The sequence below is a fragment of the Parasteatoda tepidariorum genome, chromosome 7 (genome assembly GCF_982258835.1).
Source record: "Parasteatoda tepidariorum strain Cologne lab strain chromosome 7, Ptep-v5.0, whole genome shotgun sequence".
Lineage (NCBI taxonomy): Eukaryota > Metazoa > Arthropoda > Arachnida > Araneae > Theridiidae > Parasteatoda > Parasteatoda tepidariorum.
Window position 1 is genome coordinate 39,802,645 of NC_141761.1, and position 19,467 is coordinate 39,822,111.

Genomic DNA, 19,467 nt, shown 5'->3' on the forward strand with positions numbered 1-19,467 from the left:
TAATTTATTATTTTTCATTTAGCTGGAGGTAATGTAGAAAATAGTTTTTATCCTGTTTTGAATAATTAAAATTTATATTAACTGTAAAAAAGACGAAGAGGAACAAAAAGTTTCTACCACAAAAATTGCGCCGACTTAAAATGCAGTGGATTTCAACACCCATCTTTTGTTTTAAACGATCTAAAAATAATCATCAAAATAATCATCAGAAAAATAATAAAGATAAAAACGCATACTGAGAAATCTCCCTTCCGTGAATGTCACACAGAACAAGTTATTAAACCTTTTATTAAATTCATGGTCTTTAATAAGTTCATGTTTAAGACACTAGTTTAAGAATAATCACGGCACACTAAATCAAAAAAAAACAATATCTCCAGTTAGAGTAGATAATAATTATTATCATGAATCCCACAAACTTGTATAATATGTTGAAATAGTGTTAAATATGACATCAGCTATGTGCTCAAATTGAAGTCATATTGCAATATATATCGATATACCGTTTGTCCCAAAAATGACAGTAGGATTTTGAAAGTCCATTTAAAAAAAAAGGATGAAAAAAGGATGCGTAGTTTTTAGCAGCATGATTGGGGAACTATGAACTTCATACCACGAAATAGCACAGTTAGTTGACTTCCATCCAATTGTCCCTTCAACATTTTCATCTGCATCCAACCACTAATCATGGCTGAGAAACGAGAGCTGTAGAGAAATTGAAACACAGCTGTTTTATAAACTACAATGGGTTAATTGCACTGAGCAGTGGCGCAGTGCAATTAACCCATTGTAGTTATTTCCAATCTGCAGCTCCTCCTTGATTTTCAAAATCTATTAGTCAATCTTCCAGGCACCCGTAGATTTCAAATTAATAAGCAAATCACCCTTATTATTTATTTTAATATATCATTTAGTTATTGTGTTATGCATATAATGCGTACATATTATATGAGTAAATTATTTACTTTATTTTATATATTTCAGTTCATAGAGTCAGTAAGTAGAAAATGACATTTTAAAAATAGAATAGTAGAAATTAATATAAAATCTATAAAAAGAAACTTTAAAGTTTCAGTTTAGCAATAATAAGTACAGTTTAAGCTAATAAGTATAACTAATATAAATCTAATTCAAGAATAACAAAAAAAAATAATTTAAAAAATTTAAATAAAATTAATTACTAATTTATAGGATATGCTTGCTTAGTGGTATTTTTCCTTATATTTTTTTATTTTTTTTAACTTTGAATGCAGAAACCACAAAAAATAGATCTAATTTTTTCTTAAAAAAACCATAATCTTCAAACAGAAACAAATTTGAACACTAATTTAAGAGACTGTGGAATATATTCCGATAAGCATAGATATTTCTTTTTGGATACATCGAATTTTATTTAAACAGTATATTGTAATATCAGCTTTTATTTAATTTCTGTTAAAAACAACTCCTTTACAGAGATAAAATTATCATTAGCATCTGAACTTCAGAAAGCTTGATTGGATTGTTTGCTCAGAATTCCGAGAGCTTGTATACATTTTCAATCCTGTTACTTAAAAAATGAAAAACAACTTATATTCCAATTGTTTTAAATATAAAGTTCGCATTTTTGGTAGGAAGTAAAAAAAAATAAATTAGCCAAATAAACATATTCAACTGATTCAGGAAATATTCAACTCATCGGGCAGAATTTTTAAATGTCTTGTTCAAAAATATCTTGCTATGTATGCATTATGTATTATGTATGCATTATGTATGTAAGAAATAAACTTTCCCTATTGAAGACAAATATATTGGCATTAAAAAATGGGTTTGAATAAAAAGGTGAAAAATAAAATCAGATATATATTTCAAACATTAATTGCTAAATATTTTTACAGCTGGACAATATGTAACTCATGGTAAGTAGATGACTGGACATTCCAAAATTTTGGCTATTTTTATTGAAATCGCAATTTATCAGAGTTCAATTTTATCATGTTCCTTGTGAAGTATAACTTTTTTGAGTACCTATAGCAATTATAATAAACATACACTTGTAACAGTTTAGAATTTAGTTGCGATTTTTTTACAGAGACCTGTTCTGGTATATTATTTAAAAGAACATAGAACGCATCTTCAAAGTCATTAAACGTGAAGCACTTTCCTTAAATTTAAAAACTCTGCTGTGTTTTTCATGCATTTTTTTATTATTATTTTTTTCAAAATAATTTCGTTACCTTTCAATATTAGGGTAAATAATTTATAAAGTAATTGCATATTTCACTGCAGATGTGATGTAATTTTCGTTGATTTAAGTGCAAATTAAATTATTGCAGAATATGTGTACTGAAAATTCTAAGCTCGAATCGAAGATTCTAAAGTTAATTTGTACTATAAATCATCTATCGCGTGTTAAGTAAATTTGAAATAATTTATGTATCAAAATAGTTTATATATCAAAATAATATAAATATTTAAATCTTTCAAACATACATGTAATAGCTTAAGGACTTTATCTCCGTAGGTTTAATTCATGAGCTAAGAATAAGCAAAATGTACCAATATATATATTTTTTTCAGTTCATCATTACAAAATACGTAGTAAGTAACACCATAAACTTATCTTATAAAAATATTTTTTCATTCATATTTTTTAAGAAAAAGTGATTTTTAATATTTTAGTTATGAATTAATTTACTTGTAAAGAATGTATATTATTTTTTACCTACATTTTTCTCCAATTTTTATCTGTTTTACTTTCAGAGTTTCTCTAAAGTTTGAAATTTATAAAGTTTGAAGTATAGTATGAACAAAATTTTGCACCTATTTTTAAATAGGATGATTTTAATAATTTACTTTGAAATTATTTGCTACTTATCCATTTCGGGAGATGCAAAAATCAAATTACCACAGCACTTATATTAGTGTGTTAGATGCCTATTAGCATAGCATCTTTTGCGTATACCACCAGTACCTGTTCCCAGAATCAACGGAACAGCATTGGCGTCCATGATAGTTTGGAAACTTTTTACACCCCCTAAAATGGATTAGTGTCAATTATTTTTGAAGCTTTTTTAGTTATATATTTTGAATTGTTATTTTATTTTCATAAGTTTATTGATTCTTGTAAAGTTGTTATAATTTATAAATAAATATGCTGCTTTTAATTTCATTGGAATTACTTTAAATAATTTAAAACATGTTACTTTAGCTGGACAAGGTGGTGGTAAGTTGATGAAGTTTTTATCCCATTATTCACTCCTTTATTTCTTCTTTTTCACTAAAAGTTATATCTAAAAAAACCTCTTAAAACAAGAAATTATACGGGCAAGAAGTGTATTTTGTATACGGCTTTAGATGGCAATGAAGCCGAAAAATATATATCAGTGAAAAGAAGCATTTACAGATCCAGTATAATCTAAAAAGAAATAATATAAAGCGTGCTGACTAAGGATAAATGTTTTTACAAAAGGTTTCATTATATGTTAATTGAAAAATGCTTTTTTATAGCAGGTGGTGGAGGAAACGGAGGTGGCGCTCCAGGTAAATAAAATTGCACTGATTGATTTTTTTTTCTTTTAAAACATAAGTTTTAGTATGTGAGAGTCATTACAGCAATTTCAAATAACCTGCCGTACCATTAAATTAAACTGCTCATATTTTTTTCCCTTGCAATTTTTTTAAAATTTAATTCCACTTCATTCATTTTATTACTTCAGTTACTGAATTTATAAACAATTAAATTCAATAATCTGTAAAAAAAAAAAAACGTTAATAGATTCCGAATTGTAAAGAAGTTAACTGTGGACAAAAATATCATAAGTCTCTTCATACGTTAAGAAAAGAAAATGAAGGAACTTATATATTTTTTGAAGCCTATTTATTTCTGCAATTATTAATGTGCAAGCCATTTTGCGACTTCTTACATTAAAAAAAGTAAGAGCACTTTACAATGTTTTCAGTTTTTTTCTGTATAATACTTTTGCTATTTTTGCTTATTTCTTGGTTAATTGTACAAATTGATTACAAAATAATTTTGAAAATAAATTTAAAATTTTGTTTTGAATTCGTGATAATATTTATGCAAAATATAACTAATTAATTTGATTAATAATTACAATGTTCCAATTGATGTCAGGCTGACTTAACCCGCTGACGTTAGACAAAGCCAAGTGTTTTAATAGTCAGTTGAGTTTTCTCAAAGTTGTAACTAAAATTTAAATATATTAAGCAAAGTTTCCTAAAATTAATTACTAGTAGTAATTTAAAATGTTATTATTACTAAATATTTCCGTTAATTGAAACTGAAAATTAAGCAATGTAAGTTTCAAGAAAATTTAAACACATCCCTAAAAAAGCTTAAAAATATATTTTGCAACAAAAGAAATGCTGATTATTTTCAAAGACAACCGTCATGAAAAATAAGCCTGGTATTTGTATATTGATTGATATAGTCAACATGACTCTCAGCTGGAATACCATCTTGTTCAAACACAATTTTTTAAGAAAAAAAATTATAGTACCAAAGTGCAATTGGTATCCTCCTCTTGCTCAATTGGTGAAATAGCTTTAAAATATTTCTGGTCGTCACAGATAATTCCACTCGATATCTGATTAAAAGAAAACAAAATTTATAACTCCAAAACAAAGAGACTTGTCCTCCATTCCACTTCGGAAATTTCCATCACTAGTTGAGAATTCCCCTTAGATTGTCTTTTTTTTCTCAGATTTTTTTTCTCGATGTACGTAATTTTTAAATTCAGTTTCATTTATGGGAAACTGAAATCTTGCTATCAAAATTTAAAACAGTTTCCAATTTGTTAGACTAATCAAATACTGGAGTGTCGAAGTGCGGAGTGGAGTTAGAGAAAAATATACTGGAGTATTTGTCAATTACGTATGTAACAATACGCAATTTTACGTAGGTGACAATACAAGCTTCAATTGTTTTCTGACCGCCTACAAGTCTGAGTTATCTCTAGTATAAGCTATATTGTCTAAAAATCCTTACACTATTAACGTTTTTTCAGTTTCTGATGCAAATTTAAGTATTATACAGTAATATTATGAAGCTTTTCATTCTGAGCAAAAGCTTCCCGATTACTTCTCTATAATTTTTCGTCTTCTATATAGATTTCGTCTATACTTATCAACGCATTATTTTAAAATTAAAACAAATGTGATGTAGATAAGTACATTTAAAATTTTAGGATCAAGTAGAGGCGAAAATGTTTGAACTCTTTGACATCGACTAAGTAATTAAATTTAAAACTTTATTTTAGATATTTTTTGAAACAAACAAGAGAGCTTGACTTAAAAAATTCTCCGTCTCTAGAAGAGAGTTTTGATATTATTTTAAAGTAATTTATTAATTTCAAACTATTTACTTATATTTTTATGTATGATTAAAATTAAAAGAACTTAAACCAAAAAACAATTAATATGTGATTTGTCAAGTTTGTGCTTGGCTAATTGTCATGATACACACTCATAATGCACATTTCAATAATCGTCATAATAATTGTTCCAGAAAATTTTTATTCAAAAAATTACAAATATTTATTTTAATTTTCAAAAGAATGTCTTTTCTCTCCTTTAATATTTCATACATAATTCTTAGCTGCTCGCAGCCAGAGTCAAACATCTTCAACTCCCCCTCGTGCAAAAGTTATTTTGGCATCATAATCCACATCCCTGAATAAAACATATTAAAATAGGCAAATTTTGCAAAACTTGTTTCACTCATTAGCAAACGAGAAATATTTCATTTATAGACTAAGTCTTATAAAAATTCATATATGCTCAGACTTTGCAATGATTTTTGCATAAATTAATATTTCTGTCAGTTAAATTTTCATTTCTTGAAATAACATGGAAATGTTCTGATGTTCTGAAAGAAAAAGCGTTTTAATGGTCATTTGTTATTAAATGATAAATAATATTTTTCCTTAGGAGGAGGTGGAAACGGAAATCCACCAAAAGGAGGTAATTATATTCTGTAACGTTAGCCGCGTGACTCCCAAAGTAATTTAATTCTGCTAAAGGTAATTCAAACATGTAGATTTAAACGTAGATCAAAACCAGACACGAAGATCAGAAACCAGATTTAATATTCCCCACAAAAATTGAATTGCAAATATGCTACTTTACTTTTGATTTGTCATATGTGTTTTAACTTTAAACTTCTGTATATGCAAATGAAAAGACTTGGTTCAGAATGCAAGAATTGCAAACACGAGTTGTTGAACTCACCAAAAAGTATCCAATATAATCATTGTAATAGTGAGTAATAGATCACTGTAGCCATGTATACATCTAATCTCCATGATGCCGCCAAACCCGGATGTGACAATCATGGCTCCACATTTAGTCCCAGAACTCGTCCGCAATGATTATGTGCCACCCTTCATGGGTAAATATTAGACATTTATCCCTACACTGAAGGTGCTTCTGTTTTTATGTGATGCAATGTCAAGAGTAACTGAAGCTTTATTTGCTTATTGGTAGCTCATATTGTTTCAGACATTGTCCAACAGTTTGAACAAGCTTACTGTCTAGTAAACTTCCCCTTCTCACAATTTGCATTATTTGGTTCTGCGACTCCTTTTAGCTTTTTGGCTGTAAGTAGAGGAAGTCACTAAAATATAGCATGACATTCCGATTTACCGTTCTGTACCCACATCGATTCCATATTGTATGCACAGTTAAGGGAGCTCGGCCAACGCCAATAGCAATTTATTAGGGCGATAAACCGTAACCCTATTGGGAAACATTTTTTCCTTATTAAAAATCAAAAATAGCATATGTCCTTGAAGACAATTCTTCTTACGCATGGTATTACACAAAATTCTTAAACGTAAAATAAAGTTCAAATGTAAATTGAGAATTCAAAACAATGCTGTTATCTGTTTCTGATACCATTAACACCTGCTTCCCATGAATGTTCTAAAAATTTCATATCTTGCATACTATATTATGTTTTAGCTGTCTTGAAAATTTCACAATGTGGTGAAGCAGTTTCATTGGCTAGTAGTACATTTCAAATCCAACTACATTTCAAATCCAAATATTATAATTATATTTTCAACATTCATTTAATAGATAAATGATTATGTCATACAAATTATAAGGACTAAATTTTTTATAATTTAAAAAAGGAAATTTATATTCCATTTAACCCAGTTACAATAAATTTATTCATCAAAGTAATAACAAATCTAAAAATCAATATAATTTGCATTATTGCGGCTATATTTGCACAAATAATCTAACCCATTGATCCAACTATAAATGGATTTACTGTAATTGTTTAGCTTCAAAATTATTTGTGTAATTATTAACCTCTTATTTATTTTAATTGCTTAATGAAAAAAATAACTTAGATGTAAGTTTTTGCTGACTAGAAAATGAAGCACTTCTCGCTATTTCTTATGGAATTTTTATTCGAATTCAAACTGTCTTTGCACTTAATATTTTGATACAGGAATCATGTGCACTGCTGGAGCTACATATCTTTCGTTGAACTTCTATTTCTTATTTTTTATCTAATATAACATACTCAAATGTTATTTAACAGGAAAATATATATGTTTAATTGAGAATTAAACGATGTGACTAGAATGTGATGAATAAAGGGGTCAATGTTCAATAATTTTTTTTTAGTTTCAAAACTAAAGGTTTTAGTTTAATGAAAGATATTTTACTGATAATACTGAGTGCAATTTTCACAAAATCAAAGATCTAGTGAACAATACCAAACTTGTTCTAAAGTCAAGTGTTTATTTCAACGTTTCTTCAATTATAATCACATAATTTAATATTAGCATAGCGAATTCTAATAATTTTGTAATAATTAAGTATTCCAAGAGACGTGTAATTTTTTTTCAATTGAAAATATCTGAATCATTTTTCTCTTTTACGTACAAAATGTGAATCCTCACTTCTGAAACGAAACGAGATAGAGCCTAATAACGGTTTGCCAGTAAAAAATAGATTAGAAAAATATCAATTTGCGGAAAAAAGTATGGATGTTAACTGCAAAGTTTCTTCAATTATAATAAATTAATTTAGCATTTGCATAAAAAATTCAGTAAAATTGTAATGATCAAAAATTTTAAAAAAAAGTTTAAATGGCTTTTACATTGGTTAATAACTAAGTTACTTTTTCCTTGTACTTTAAATTTTGAGTTCTTATCTCTGGAAAAAAATGAGTTGCAGCTAATTAATTTAACAAACTTTTTCTTAAATTTTTCCTTAGGTGGAGGAAAAGGAGGCAAAAACGGAAAATGTCAACGTAAGTTTAAACTAGTTACTAAATACTCATTTTATAAAAATTTGAAATGAAATTATGTTAATTTAAATATTATGTTCTTAAATCTTTGTTTAATTTACTTAGGAAACTATCTAATTCATAAATATAATTGCAACGATAAGTTTATGGATAAAAATCTAAAGGAACTATTTTTTATAGTGTATGCTTAAGAACCCATTTAATATATAAACATTTTAGCACAAATTATATTTATTATTATATTATTAAATATGAAAAAGCTCTAGGCACCAACACCCATGATTGATTTCCGTTCACCTTTATTTTCCTAAAAAGTTTTTTTTTTTCTGGAGAGAAAAGTAATTTTGTGTATAAAGCAGATTGTTATTATAATTTGTGTTATAACATTTTCCTAACACTTTAATCCAAAAAAAATAAAAATAAAATAATTCGATTCAAAAAATATTAAACTAAACTTAAAATTTCTAAATTTAGGAACACACAAAAAAAATTTAGGTATCACTATAAAAAACATGAAATGAGGGGAAATTTTTAATGTTAACAATAGCGATAATTTTTTATCGCATAAGTGTAATCCGGCACCATCTAATCTTTTTCAATTTTGTATTAATAATTATTTCTTGAAATTGTTATCATCACGTCAAGAACGAAATTATAAAATAAAGATTTCGAGAGATACAATTATATTTTTTAAATTAACTTTAAAGAAAACTAAAGACTTTAAGAAATGTTCTTAAGAAAATCATTTAAAAGTGCAATAACAATAAAAAGAATCCTGTTTGAAAATGGCTCTTTTAACACATTAAATTTCAACTTTTGAGATGCATTTCAGTGGATATAAAATTAAGTGGTATTTTTTGCAACTAGTTTAGCAAAAATCGAAAGTATCGAAAAGGAATCGAAACTTCTATTTTTTTAATTCAGCAGCATTCATTGAGCGTTTTTCTACACTCATTCGTAATTATACTTATACAAACGTAATAACAAACCTTCGTAATCCTATAATTCGATATCAATCTATTCTGTACGAAAGGAAACAAAATGTTACGCTAAGCTGAACATTAAACTCGCGTTGTTGGTGCTTACAGCTCTTTTATGCAGAAAAAATTAGATTTCTTTAAACGCTATTTTTTCAGTTTTAATGTTATATCTACGAAAGTAACTTTGATTTTTTTCATTTATTATGAATAATTTTTGGCTTCTTACACTTGTTAAATATGTTTGAAAAACTTAATTTTTATGGACAATTTGTTAAACATCACAACTTGTTCCTTCAAACTTATTTGATGAAAAAAATTAATATCAGTGTGCTATCATGCATACAAATCAGATTAAACACTATTAATTGTCTGTTGTAGTGAGTTGCTTTTATTTTTTATTACCCTTTTAATTTTTTTAATCTCAAAATTATTCTTAATTATCTAGAGGGAGGTGTTACTGGTAAGTTGAAATTTTTATTTTAAATACTGTATATTACATATAAATTAAACAATAAAAGTTTAAACTGTTTTCACTATTATTAAAAATGAAAAAAAAATTTATAAAATTTAATTTTTGCATAGAATTGTCTTTGGATAAACGAATGACATAATTGCGAGCAAAACTTTTTCAATTTATTTAAAAAGTTCTCGAATCATGGTGAAATACTCAAGAAGTAAAATTTTCATAACGGGCGTAAAATTTTAAACGCTCTCCTGACGATGCTATTGAGACAATACCAAATTGCAGTGTATTGAGAGTCAGGAATGGAAATCCCTCGGAAAATGAATAATAATCGATAAGAGAAATCACAATAACAATGTAAATATTAATAATAACAATAATGGAATCTATACTAATGTTAGAAATAATTATAAATATAAAAAATAATATTTTCATTTTAGAATTTTTTTTTATCCTCCTCCCATAGAAAATTTACATTTAGAAATTTTTACAGTTTTATGAAAAAAATAGTGTCTATACACGATATTAAAGATGTTTGCTATGTGATAATATTATTGCTGATTTCAAAATTACAAATTAGTTATCCCAGAGTTATTCCATACTAGTTGGTGACATTGTGACATAGAATTTTATTCCCGACTTCTTAGAATGAGTTGCTTATCACATTGTAAAAAAAATTTGTACAGGTATATATATAATGCAAAATAATCATAGCTCTGAACTACAATTTAAATTAGAAATTCAAATAAAAAGAATACAAACATTCATGTAGTCTCAAAGTTATCCCTTATTACGGTATATGATAACTATTGAATTTCATAAATTGATAACATAAGTTGCAAAAATTGAATATACCTCTTTGTATTCAAGTCGAATATTTATTTTCAGATGCATGTTAAATGAAATATACAATTGTAAAACAATTAAATTTATCTCGTTAATACATAAATTTATATATTTATAAATACATGATTCGAAACCTTAAAGAAACACACAGCTTTTTTTGCGCATGTCTCATTTCTTAAACACATCAATAATAAAATGATGATTTATGAATTTACTATTAAATCTTGTTTCTTTTTTAGGACTTGCCAACAGCGGTAAGTTTATGTTATTTCAAATTCGAAACACACGGCATTTATTGAGAATCTATAATGTATAATCCAGTTTGTTCAGATTATACAAGAATTTAACCCATTTAAGATTCATTCTAAAATACGAAATTTGATTTAATACGGTTGCGCTGATTTAATGCTGTTAATATTTACGTGAAAAAACATATAATTTTGTTTTTAATAAAAACGATTGCAAACATAACATTCCAGCAAAAACTTGCATAAAAGATGTAATATAATTAATTGAAAAAGCAAAATCTTCTGACTATTATCTTTAAACAACTTTATCATATGATTCTTTTCAAAGTTAGTACCAAGTAAAATTCGTTTATTACAAATTATTCAAACTTAGCTAAGATTTTTCAAAACGATAAAAAAAACGAGGAGGTTTTATAATGATAGAATCACTGTTTAGTGTAAGTTAAAAATGAAAGTAAAATAATTGAGAAATACATTTAGCATTAAAAAAACATGTAATATGATATTTTTATAATTGTATACTATTAAATATCTTTAACAATTTCCTACTTATTTATATTTTCAATATGGTTCAATAGTTTATACATTTTAATTATTAAAGCAGCTTGATTGCTAAATAATAAATTTTAAAATATTGAATTATTTAATTTTTTTGTAATCTGTATGCATTCACTATCTATGTTGTCATATATGATGTTAAATTTCTAAAATTATTTACAGTGAACAAGGCTGGACAGAGTAAGATTTTTATTGCAAAATTTTTCTGAATATTTAAAACTAAACTTTTTTAACCTTCCCTATACAGTGTTAGAAATTTCTCGGAAAAAAGTGTCAAATAACAATTTATTCGATTGTTATTTTAAAAAATTCAAACAGAACAGTCAATTAATCTAAACTGAGATGGTATTCAATCTATAAATCGTGAGAAAACTATTTAATGACTGCTTTCCCCTAATATGGTTAAACTACTATAATTTTATCAAACCGACCTAATGTCGATACTCAGTTCCTTCATCATTCTCAATAGGTGAATTAACCAGCTACAATAAGCGAATACCATTGCTTATTTGACTTGAGGAAACGCATCTCAACAACAATCCATTATCCATTATTGTCCATTATCTAATGAAAAGCCTAACTCCAATATCCAGTTAAATTTCTTTTTTACAATTTTGAAGTCATGCTAGTTATAAATGATTAAAAAAAACATATAGTTATAGATTCGTGGTTTTTTTAACCATACTAGTTTTAAACGGTTTCAAAACTGTAAAAGTTACAAGCGTTCTTTTCCGTAAACTTCACTATTACTTATAAGAACAGACTGCGAGCAGACTTAAGAGAACAGAATTTTATCATAGTTTTAGAGTGAAAATTCGAACAGTACTCTGCTATTTTAATGTATATAAAAATTCTTATCTTAGTATTTAAACTAATATGTTATAGAAATGTTAGGCATTAGTTTTTTTTTCTCTTAATATTCACAAGTAAAGCTGTTTTTTTTTCTTCCTTGACCCACAACAAATACTTTATAACTTTTAAAATTTAAACCATATCTTACCAAATATGTAAAACAAAAAGATTTTTGTGTTTTTCAGTAATTATTTTAAAGAAAATTTTCTGAAATTTTCTAAGCAGAAGCACATTTTTTTAAGATTATTTTTTTTAATATTTAATTTAGTTATTTAAGATACAGAAAGCGACAGAGAAATTTACGCTTAAACCACAAAAAAGAAACTAATTAATGTGGCGTCCTAAACTAAGTCTGATGAGCAGATTAGAAAAGGAAGAAAAAGCAAACAAACTGAAAGTAAAATTGGTAACATGAATGCCCAGAGTTTTTGGATTTCATGGAATTCACTGATTAACAGACATAATTAATGATGTAAAAGAGGGTAGATGATTGCTGACGCAAGTAAGGAAGAACGAAAAATAGAATAGTGTGTATCTAAGAATTTCTGATTAACTGGTACAAATTTAAAAAAAAGGATAAAATAACAGCCAAAATATGTCGCTGCTTTCATACATTCATAAGATCATAAGACCAAGAAGACCGCTTTAAAATTTTTGTTACTGCTAATCACTGCACTATTAATAATACAAATGTAAATGAACGATGATAATATAGTTTATAGTTAAAAGAAAAACATCGAACTTTTTTTAAAAATTCAGATGAGTCAAACAGTCCTTGTTAAAATGCTGGAATTTGTTATGAATTGAAGCTATAAACCAGGAAAAAATTTTATTGATTAAAATAACTTCAAAAAACTCACTTTTGTTTTAAATGCGAATTAAACATACTTTATTTATTTATATCGCTCATGCAAACTAATATTCTCCTAACATTTTTGAATTCTTTAATAATTATATCAATATATTTAAAAGATTCTAAGCATTTCATTAATTCAAAAATATCACTGGTTATATATTTAATGAAAATGATAGCAAATATGACAATAAAACAGGGCATAAAATAATTTTGATTGTAATTTTGAAGAATAAAAGAGTATTTAAAATCATTTAATTACAATTATATTTGTGGTTTTTATAGATATTTTGGGAGGAGGTAAGTGAAACTAGTCTTTTTCAATAACCGTTTGAAAAGAAAGATTTATAAATGATCTTCTTAATTTCATATTTATTTCATATATGTAGTCACAAATTTTTAGTTTAAAATACATTCCTGTTTTTTACTTGTAAAATTTTTATTATTTTAGCTGCTAATGCACTTGGAGGTGTGTATATGTTAGATTTTATTTCTTATTTAGTTTAAAATTTTTGGTAATAAGCTTCATAAATTTCAAAAGTCAATTTTTTCAACAAAAAGGCAGAGTTTAATACTACATTAATCTGCATTTTTATCGATTGCCCCAAAATAAATAATTAAAAAAGCTATTTTTTATGTATAAAATAATTGAGAAAGTTTGACAAGATTGGACCAAAATTTTAAGAGTGAAAAAGTGATAAGCATAGGTTTATCACTTTGCAAACTAAGTTATAATTTCACTTTGTATATAACAGAATATTTATAATTTTTTTATGTTTCTTTTACTTAAATTTACTAATTGCATGCTTTGAAAAAGCTTTGTAATTTAAAATGAATTCAACTAAATTTCAAAGACTATTTAATGATATTTTGTTAACTTTCTTTTAGCTAATAAGAAAAAACGTAAGTATTTATTCCAAAACAATTTTAGGTATTCAGATCAATTTAAAAAATAAATATTTGTTTAAATGAGCAATAATGACCTCTATATTTCCATCAAAATTAAGTTTATGCTTAAAAACGGTAAGGTTATGCTGCTGGAAACAATCTTTTTTTTCTCACAAATTTATCCAAACATGGAGCAATTGATTAGCTTTTATTTTACTTTTATCATAGAGCTAACGTTGTTATTGGCGTGTTTATATATGCTTAAATCGGTAGTAATTTTAGAATGACACTTGTGATATAATCTATATAAGTTACAGTTACTACTTAGACAAGCAAGCCTTAGAGCACAATTAACAACATACCAAATTTCATATTTCGTATTTGCACCTCGTATGCTATTAATTTTCCCATATTTTGAGTTTCGATGTAGAACACATTTCAACCTTTAAATTATGATATAGTTTAATAAGATATAGAGATAAAAGCCATACAGTTAGAAAAAAAGCATTAAAATAACTTAACTATCATATATTCGGCGAATTACATGTAGTTAACAAATTTTATAAAAAAATCTAATGGAAAAGAGAATTATCAAGCATTTCATTATTCATTGTTTATACAAACATTTCGAATAAGGCAACCACTTTAATCTTAAGCGAGCATTAATCTAACCATTTAATTATAAAAATAAATCAGAGAAATTAACTTAGTAAATCTTATTTTTTCGAAATTCATTATTTAATTTTTAATGCAAGTATAACATCACATAGATAATTAATAAAATGTTTCCTTTTATAGCTGGACTCCTAGGTAAGCGCAAAAAAATCATCAAAAAACATAATTATTTATGCATATTTAATGAAATATAATTTTCCAAACAAGTTAAAAAATTTCTTTAAAAAATACATATTATACGGGAAGATTTAAATAAAATCATGCACCTTATTGTTAATGAAGAATCGTTTCTATTCCATGTTCTGAAGAATAATAGAAAGTATTTTAATATAGTTACTTAATTTTTTTGAATGAACAATAGAGTTATGAACAATAGAGTTTCCTTATCACCTTTAATGATATCAATACTTCACATATTTCATAGTTGTAATGAATACAAAACTATAGAATGCGCATCAGTAATAATTTGTGTATTTTTTAAAATATTTCCACAGTTTACAAGAAAGTATGGTGTTTTGAGAGTTTTTGAAGGTTGACAATTGCAAAAAAAGGAGCCTTAGGTCAAAAAGGAGTTTCTAATTCATAACAAAAATAATCTCAACGATAAACCTCAATTACACCACATAAAAGAAATTTATTCCTCAGCTATAAATTCAGTTGAAATCTGGTGAAACTATTCACACTTCAAATATATATATATCTTCTCGAAGCGTAGAAAAATAACCAGTACACCTCAAAAACAATCTTTCTAAGCTAATTGGTCTAAGGAGGATTTCTAACATCCTCAAGTGTGAATAAAACATCTTCAATACATCTTCACTTATATCATCAATCATATGAACTTTCGGAGATTGATTTTTCATAACTCAACTTCAAATGAACCCTAGCAACAACCTCACATAAACCTCAAAAACACCTTAAAATTTTGCAAGGTTATATTTAACAAATATTATTAATTTTTAGCATAGAATATTTTAAAAGAAGTGTAGAATAAAATTTTTTTAACTTGCATGTTTTTCTAAGAAATTATTTTAAAAGTGTGTAAGTAGGTATGCACTTTTTTAAACTGGCATAATATATGGTTCATAAACAATTTTTGTTGCTTCACAGGCGGTAAGTACAAAACATAACATTTATTACATTTTAACCCGAATTTATTTTAAACCTAAATTTTGAAATTAGGGTACAAACAAAAGTTGGTAATGTTGAAAACTATTACCTTAGTACCTAAATTTTTCTTAGATTCAAATAATTTGATATGAAAAACCTACGTCTTTTTGTACCTCATTTCCTTATAAGTAAAGGAGCGGACAAAATTATTTTTAGTTTAATAAATTTATAATACAATTTCAATTAATATATAATGCATTGTAGCTATATATTTAAATCAGATAAAATCATTAAATTCGGATCTTTAGGCTAAATATTTGCTTACTTCGAAATATCAGATTTTTAGTGTAAAACAATTTTTACAATTTTGTACTATCGTAGAAAAAAAAAATTCGGGAAGAAACTTACACTAATTAAAAATTATTGTTACGTGCTACTTTTTATTTTGTTTGTTAAACATTTCAGTGAACAATAATTTATGTTGCTATGTGTTAGTCCATGAAATGTAAGAACCATCTATCATCCCTTTCAATTTTTATATAGTAGTATGCGCATCCATCGGTGATGACTTGGAAGCATCATTAAGGAAGAATCTCTAACAGTAATCAATAAACCATTGGATTAACTCGAGTGGGACGTAAACTACAAGACCAAACTATTTATAGTATATGATTCGCTTAATCTAGGGTATTTTAAAAACTATTCGAAGTATTTGCTTATAGCTTAACAAAAAGCTCTTTTTAAGAAATTTTAAAAAATAAAAATAAAAAGTTCATAAAAATACGGCACAAATCTTAAAAATTCATAAATGAAAAACAATATAACATGTTACTTCATTAACAAAACTAATTTCCAAAGAAAAATCATAATTAAAGAATAATTTAGTAAGTAACGTGACTGAAATAAGCAGGAATTATATGCAATATGTTTAACTGAACAAATAAATAAAATTTATATATAATTGGAAAATTTCTATTAGGTCTTGCTGGAGGACGTAAGTTTTGTTATTTCTTTCGAAAAATTATGCAAAGTTTTACATTCTTACATTATCAATTTTGAAATTTCTATTTAGAAAAATATTAGAATAACATGTTTTTTTTAATAAATATTAAGAAATAATTAGAAGAAAATTAAAATTTGATTTAACTTTTATTATATTTTACAAAATTTATTTATGGTCTAGATTTTATAACAATAAACTAAACATATTTTTATTTGTCTTATTTTAGTTGAGACATTTGGCAACAGTAAGTATTTATATTTCTTTATATTATTTGAGTATTTTTAGAACATTTATAAAACTATACGTATAACAAAATAACAAACCATTTAATAATAGAGATATTAGTAATACATAGGTTACTATTGAGATTTCACACTAAGAAAAGAAAGAGATAAATATTCATTTTCTACTTTTACTTCATTTGTGTACAATTCTGCAAATTTATGAGTAACTATTATGCTAATTTTTGCAATTATTCTTGATTTCATTTTCCCATTACTTAATAACAAGTTTGAAAAAGAGATATTTCAAGTTTTAAATTAGTTTTATAAGGAATTTCTATAACTGATACAATAAATGAAAATTTATTTCTTCATTATTATCAAAAGATTTTTGTTACAGGAAAGAAAAAAGAACATTAAATTACAACAGCATATTTGTAGCTATAAAATTAAATTTTGTTAAAGTAAAATTTATTTTTTTTTATCTATATAGATGTTCTTGGAGGAGGTAAGTATTTTTTTTTCAATCCGATCTGATATATCTTTACATTTATATCATATAAATTTAAATGCAAACCATGGCTAACTTAAAGCATAAAAAACAAATTTAAAAACAATCAAGACAAGGAGAGAATCCTGAATTATTACAAATAAAATTTTTTTAATTCGGTAGTAGATAAAGAATTTACAGCAGAGCAATTTTCAAACACCTATGTAAGGAAACTTATATAGGTGTATACTAATATACTAATTTATATAACTTATATACTAATTTTCAAACACCTATATAAGGAAACTTATATAGGTGTATACTAATATACTAATTTATATAACTTATATGCTAATTTTCAAACACCTATATAAGGAAACTTATATAGGTGTATACTAATATACTAATTTATATAACTTATATACTAGTTTTCAAACACCTATATAAGCAAGTCGTTAGCGAAACAAATCACGAATGGCTTTAAACATTAAGAATTTTGTCGAATTTGATTCAAAACGGGCATCAATTATTAAAAGAAAATTAATAGCTCTGAGCGGAAAAATCAATTGTGGTAAAATTACCGGACTGTATAACTGTATAATGACAATATTTCTGGTAAAATTTATCATATAAAACAGTTGCATAACATTGTTTCTATTACCACATGATTTCAAATGAAAGTTACTAATATTACTAAAGTTACTAAGTAAATTCCAAAAACTTACTATACTGCCTGCCGTAACGGAAAAATTTCAAACGCTCGGAACGTTAATGCGAAAAAATAAATAAAAAAAGTTAGCATTAGGGTGAAAGATGTAAGAATTAATTATGTTGTTGCACCTCTTATAGGACTTTCACAAAATTTGAGACTAAAAATTTTAACTGTAATTTTTTTTTATCATTGACTTTCCTATTAATACGCTTTCTAGATTTAAAATGCATTTGTGAATGAAGCAAATAGGGAAGAGAAATAATAAAAATAATAGTTGTTTTATTGCTTTTAGAAACATGGTTACGTGATATAATTGTTTTTATTCTTAAAATTTAAAGTGCGTATCGACGTGGTACATATTTTTATTTGTTTCATAATTTAATTTGCATATTTGTGTATTTTGTAAGAAAATATATAAAAACACTATAAACCAAAATTTTAAAAAATTTCAATCATTGTACTTTGTTATTTGTAAGTCCAGTATTATAAGTATTTCGTAATAAAGTCCATTTCTGAAAAAAAAAATTTCTTTTTGTAGCAAATCAAGCTGTCAGTGGTAAGTTTTACAAAATATTTCTTATTTTTTGAAATAATTAAGGAACAACTTTTCGCAACATTACTATATTTTTTTTCCCAGTTTGAAAAATACTTCATTTTTTTTAATTAAAGTATTTAGGACAATAAACAGGAAGATTAGTCATTTACTTTTTAAGAATAATATGCAATGGTTTCATTTCAATAGTACCCATAATGAATTCATTCGAAGTAATTTCTTTGTAGAAACATTTTAAGTCTTATACGATAACACATCTAACTCCGCATTCTTGTTTTTTTTTTTTAAAAAGGCAAAAAATATCTCAAATATGGCATAGTTTTCTTCAGACAAAATAGTTACAATGGTTGTAATTATACCAATTGGAAAACCAAAAATGTATATTAAAAGTATTTCTCCGAATATTTGAGATACGAAAATAAAGGAAAATGATAATTATGCTTTAAAAATTTATTTAAAAGTTTTAGAAAAAATTATATTACAAATATGTATTACAATTATTATTTGATTCCACTTGTATACCGTATTTTCCCGTAACCGGTCTAAATGCTTCTCATGACCTATTTTGGTATTGTTGTCACTCACAGAGTGATGTGTTTTGTTTTAATTAAAAAAATGTGAATTCAACTAAGTTAAAGTTGCTTTGTTTTTTTAAGAAGTTTTTTATATCATGAAATTAATTCCATACATTTTTCTTCTTTGACAGATTTCTTCTGTGGCTGTAAGTATATATCACATAAAACTAA

General features: G+C 25.7%; 1 protein-coding gene and 1 long non-coding RNA gene across 2 annotated transcripts in view; both read left to right on the forward strand.

Moving 5' to 3' along the window:
* The window catches only part of LOC107438803 (uncharacterized), a 70,900-nt gene that overhangs the window by 48,425 nt on the left and 3,008 nt on the right, over window positions 1–19,467 (forward strand). Inside the window, exons 20-22 of the mRNA XM_087168759.1 lie at window positions 17,460–17,474; window positions 18,707–18,724; window positions 19,428–19,442. Of these exons, the coding sequence (XP_087024885.1) occupies window positions 17,460–17,474; window positions 18,707–18,724; window positions 19,428–19,442 (48 nt within the window). The remainder of the gene's footprint in view (window positions 1–17,459; window positions 17,475–18,706; window positions 18,725–19,427; window positions 19,443–19,467) is intronic.
* LOC122269025 (uncharacterized) lies at window positions 688–16,605 on the forward strand. The gene is made up of 13 exons (XR_015435684.1): window positions 688–707; window positions 1,878–1,898; window positions 2,560–2,577; window positions 3,191–3,205; window positions 3,490–3,522; window positions 5,932–5,964; window positions 8,237–8,272; window positions 9,695–9,709; window positions 10,798–10,812; window positions 11,527–11,544; window positions 13,355–13,538; window positions 13,958–13,972; window positions 14,756–16,605. It is a non-coding gene; the product is annotated as an uncharacterized LOC122269025 (long non-coding RNA).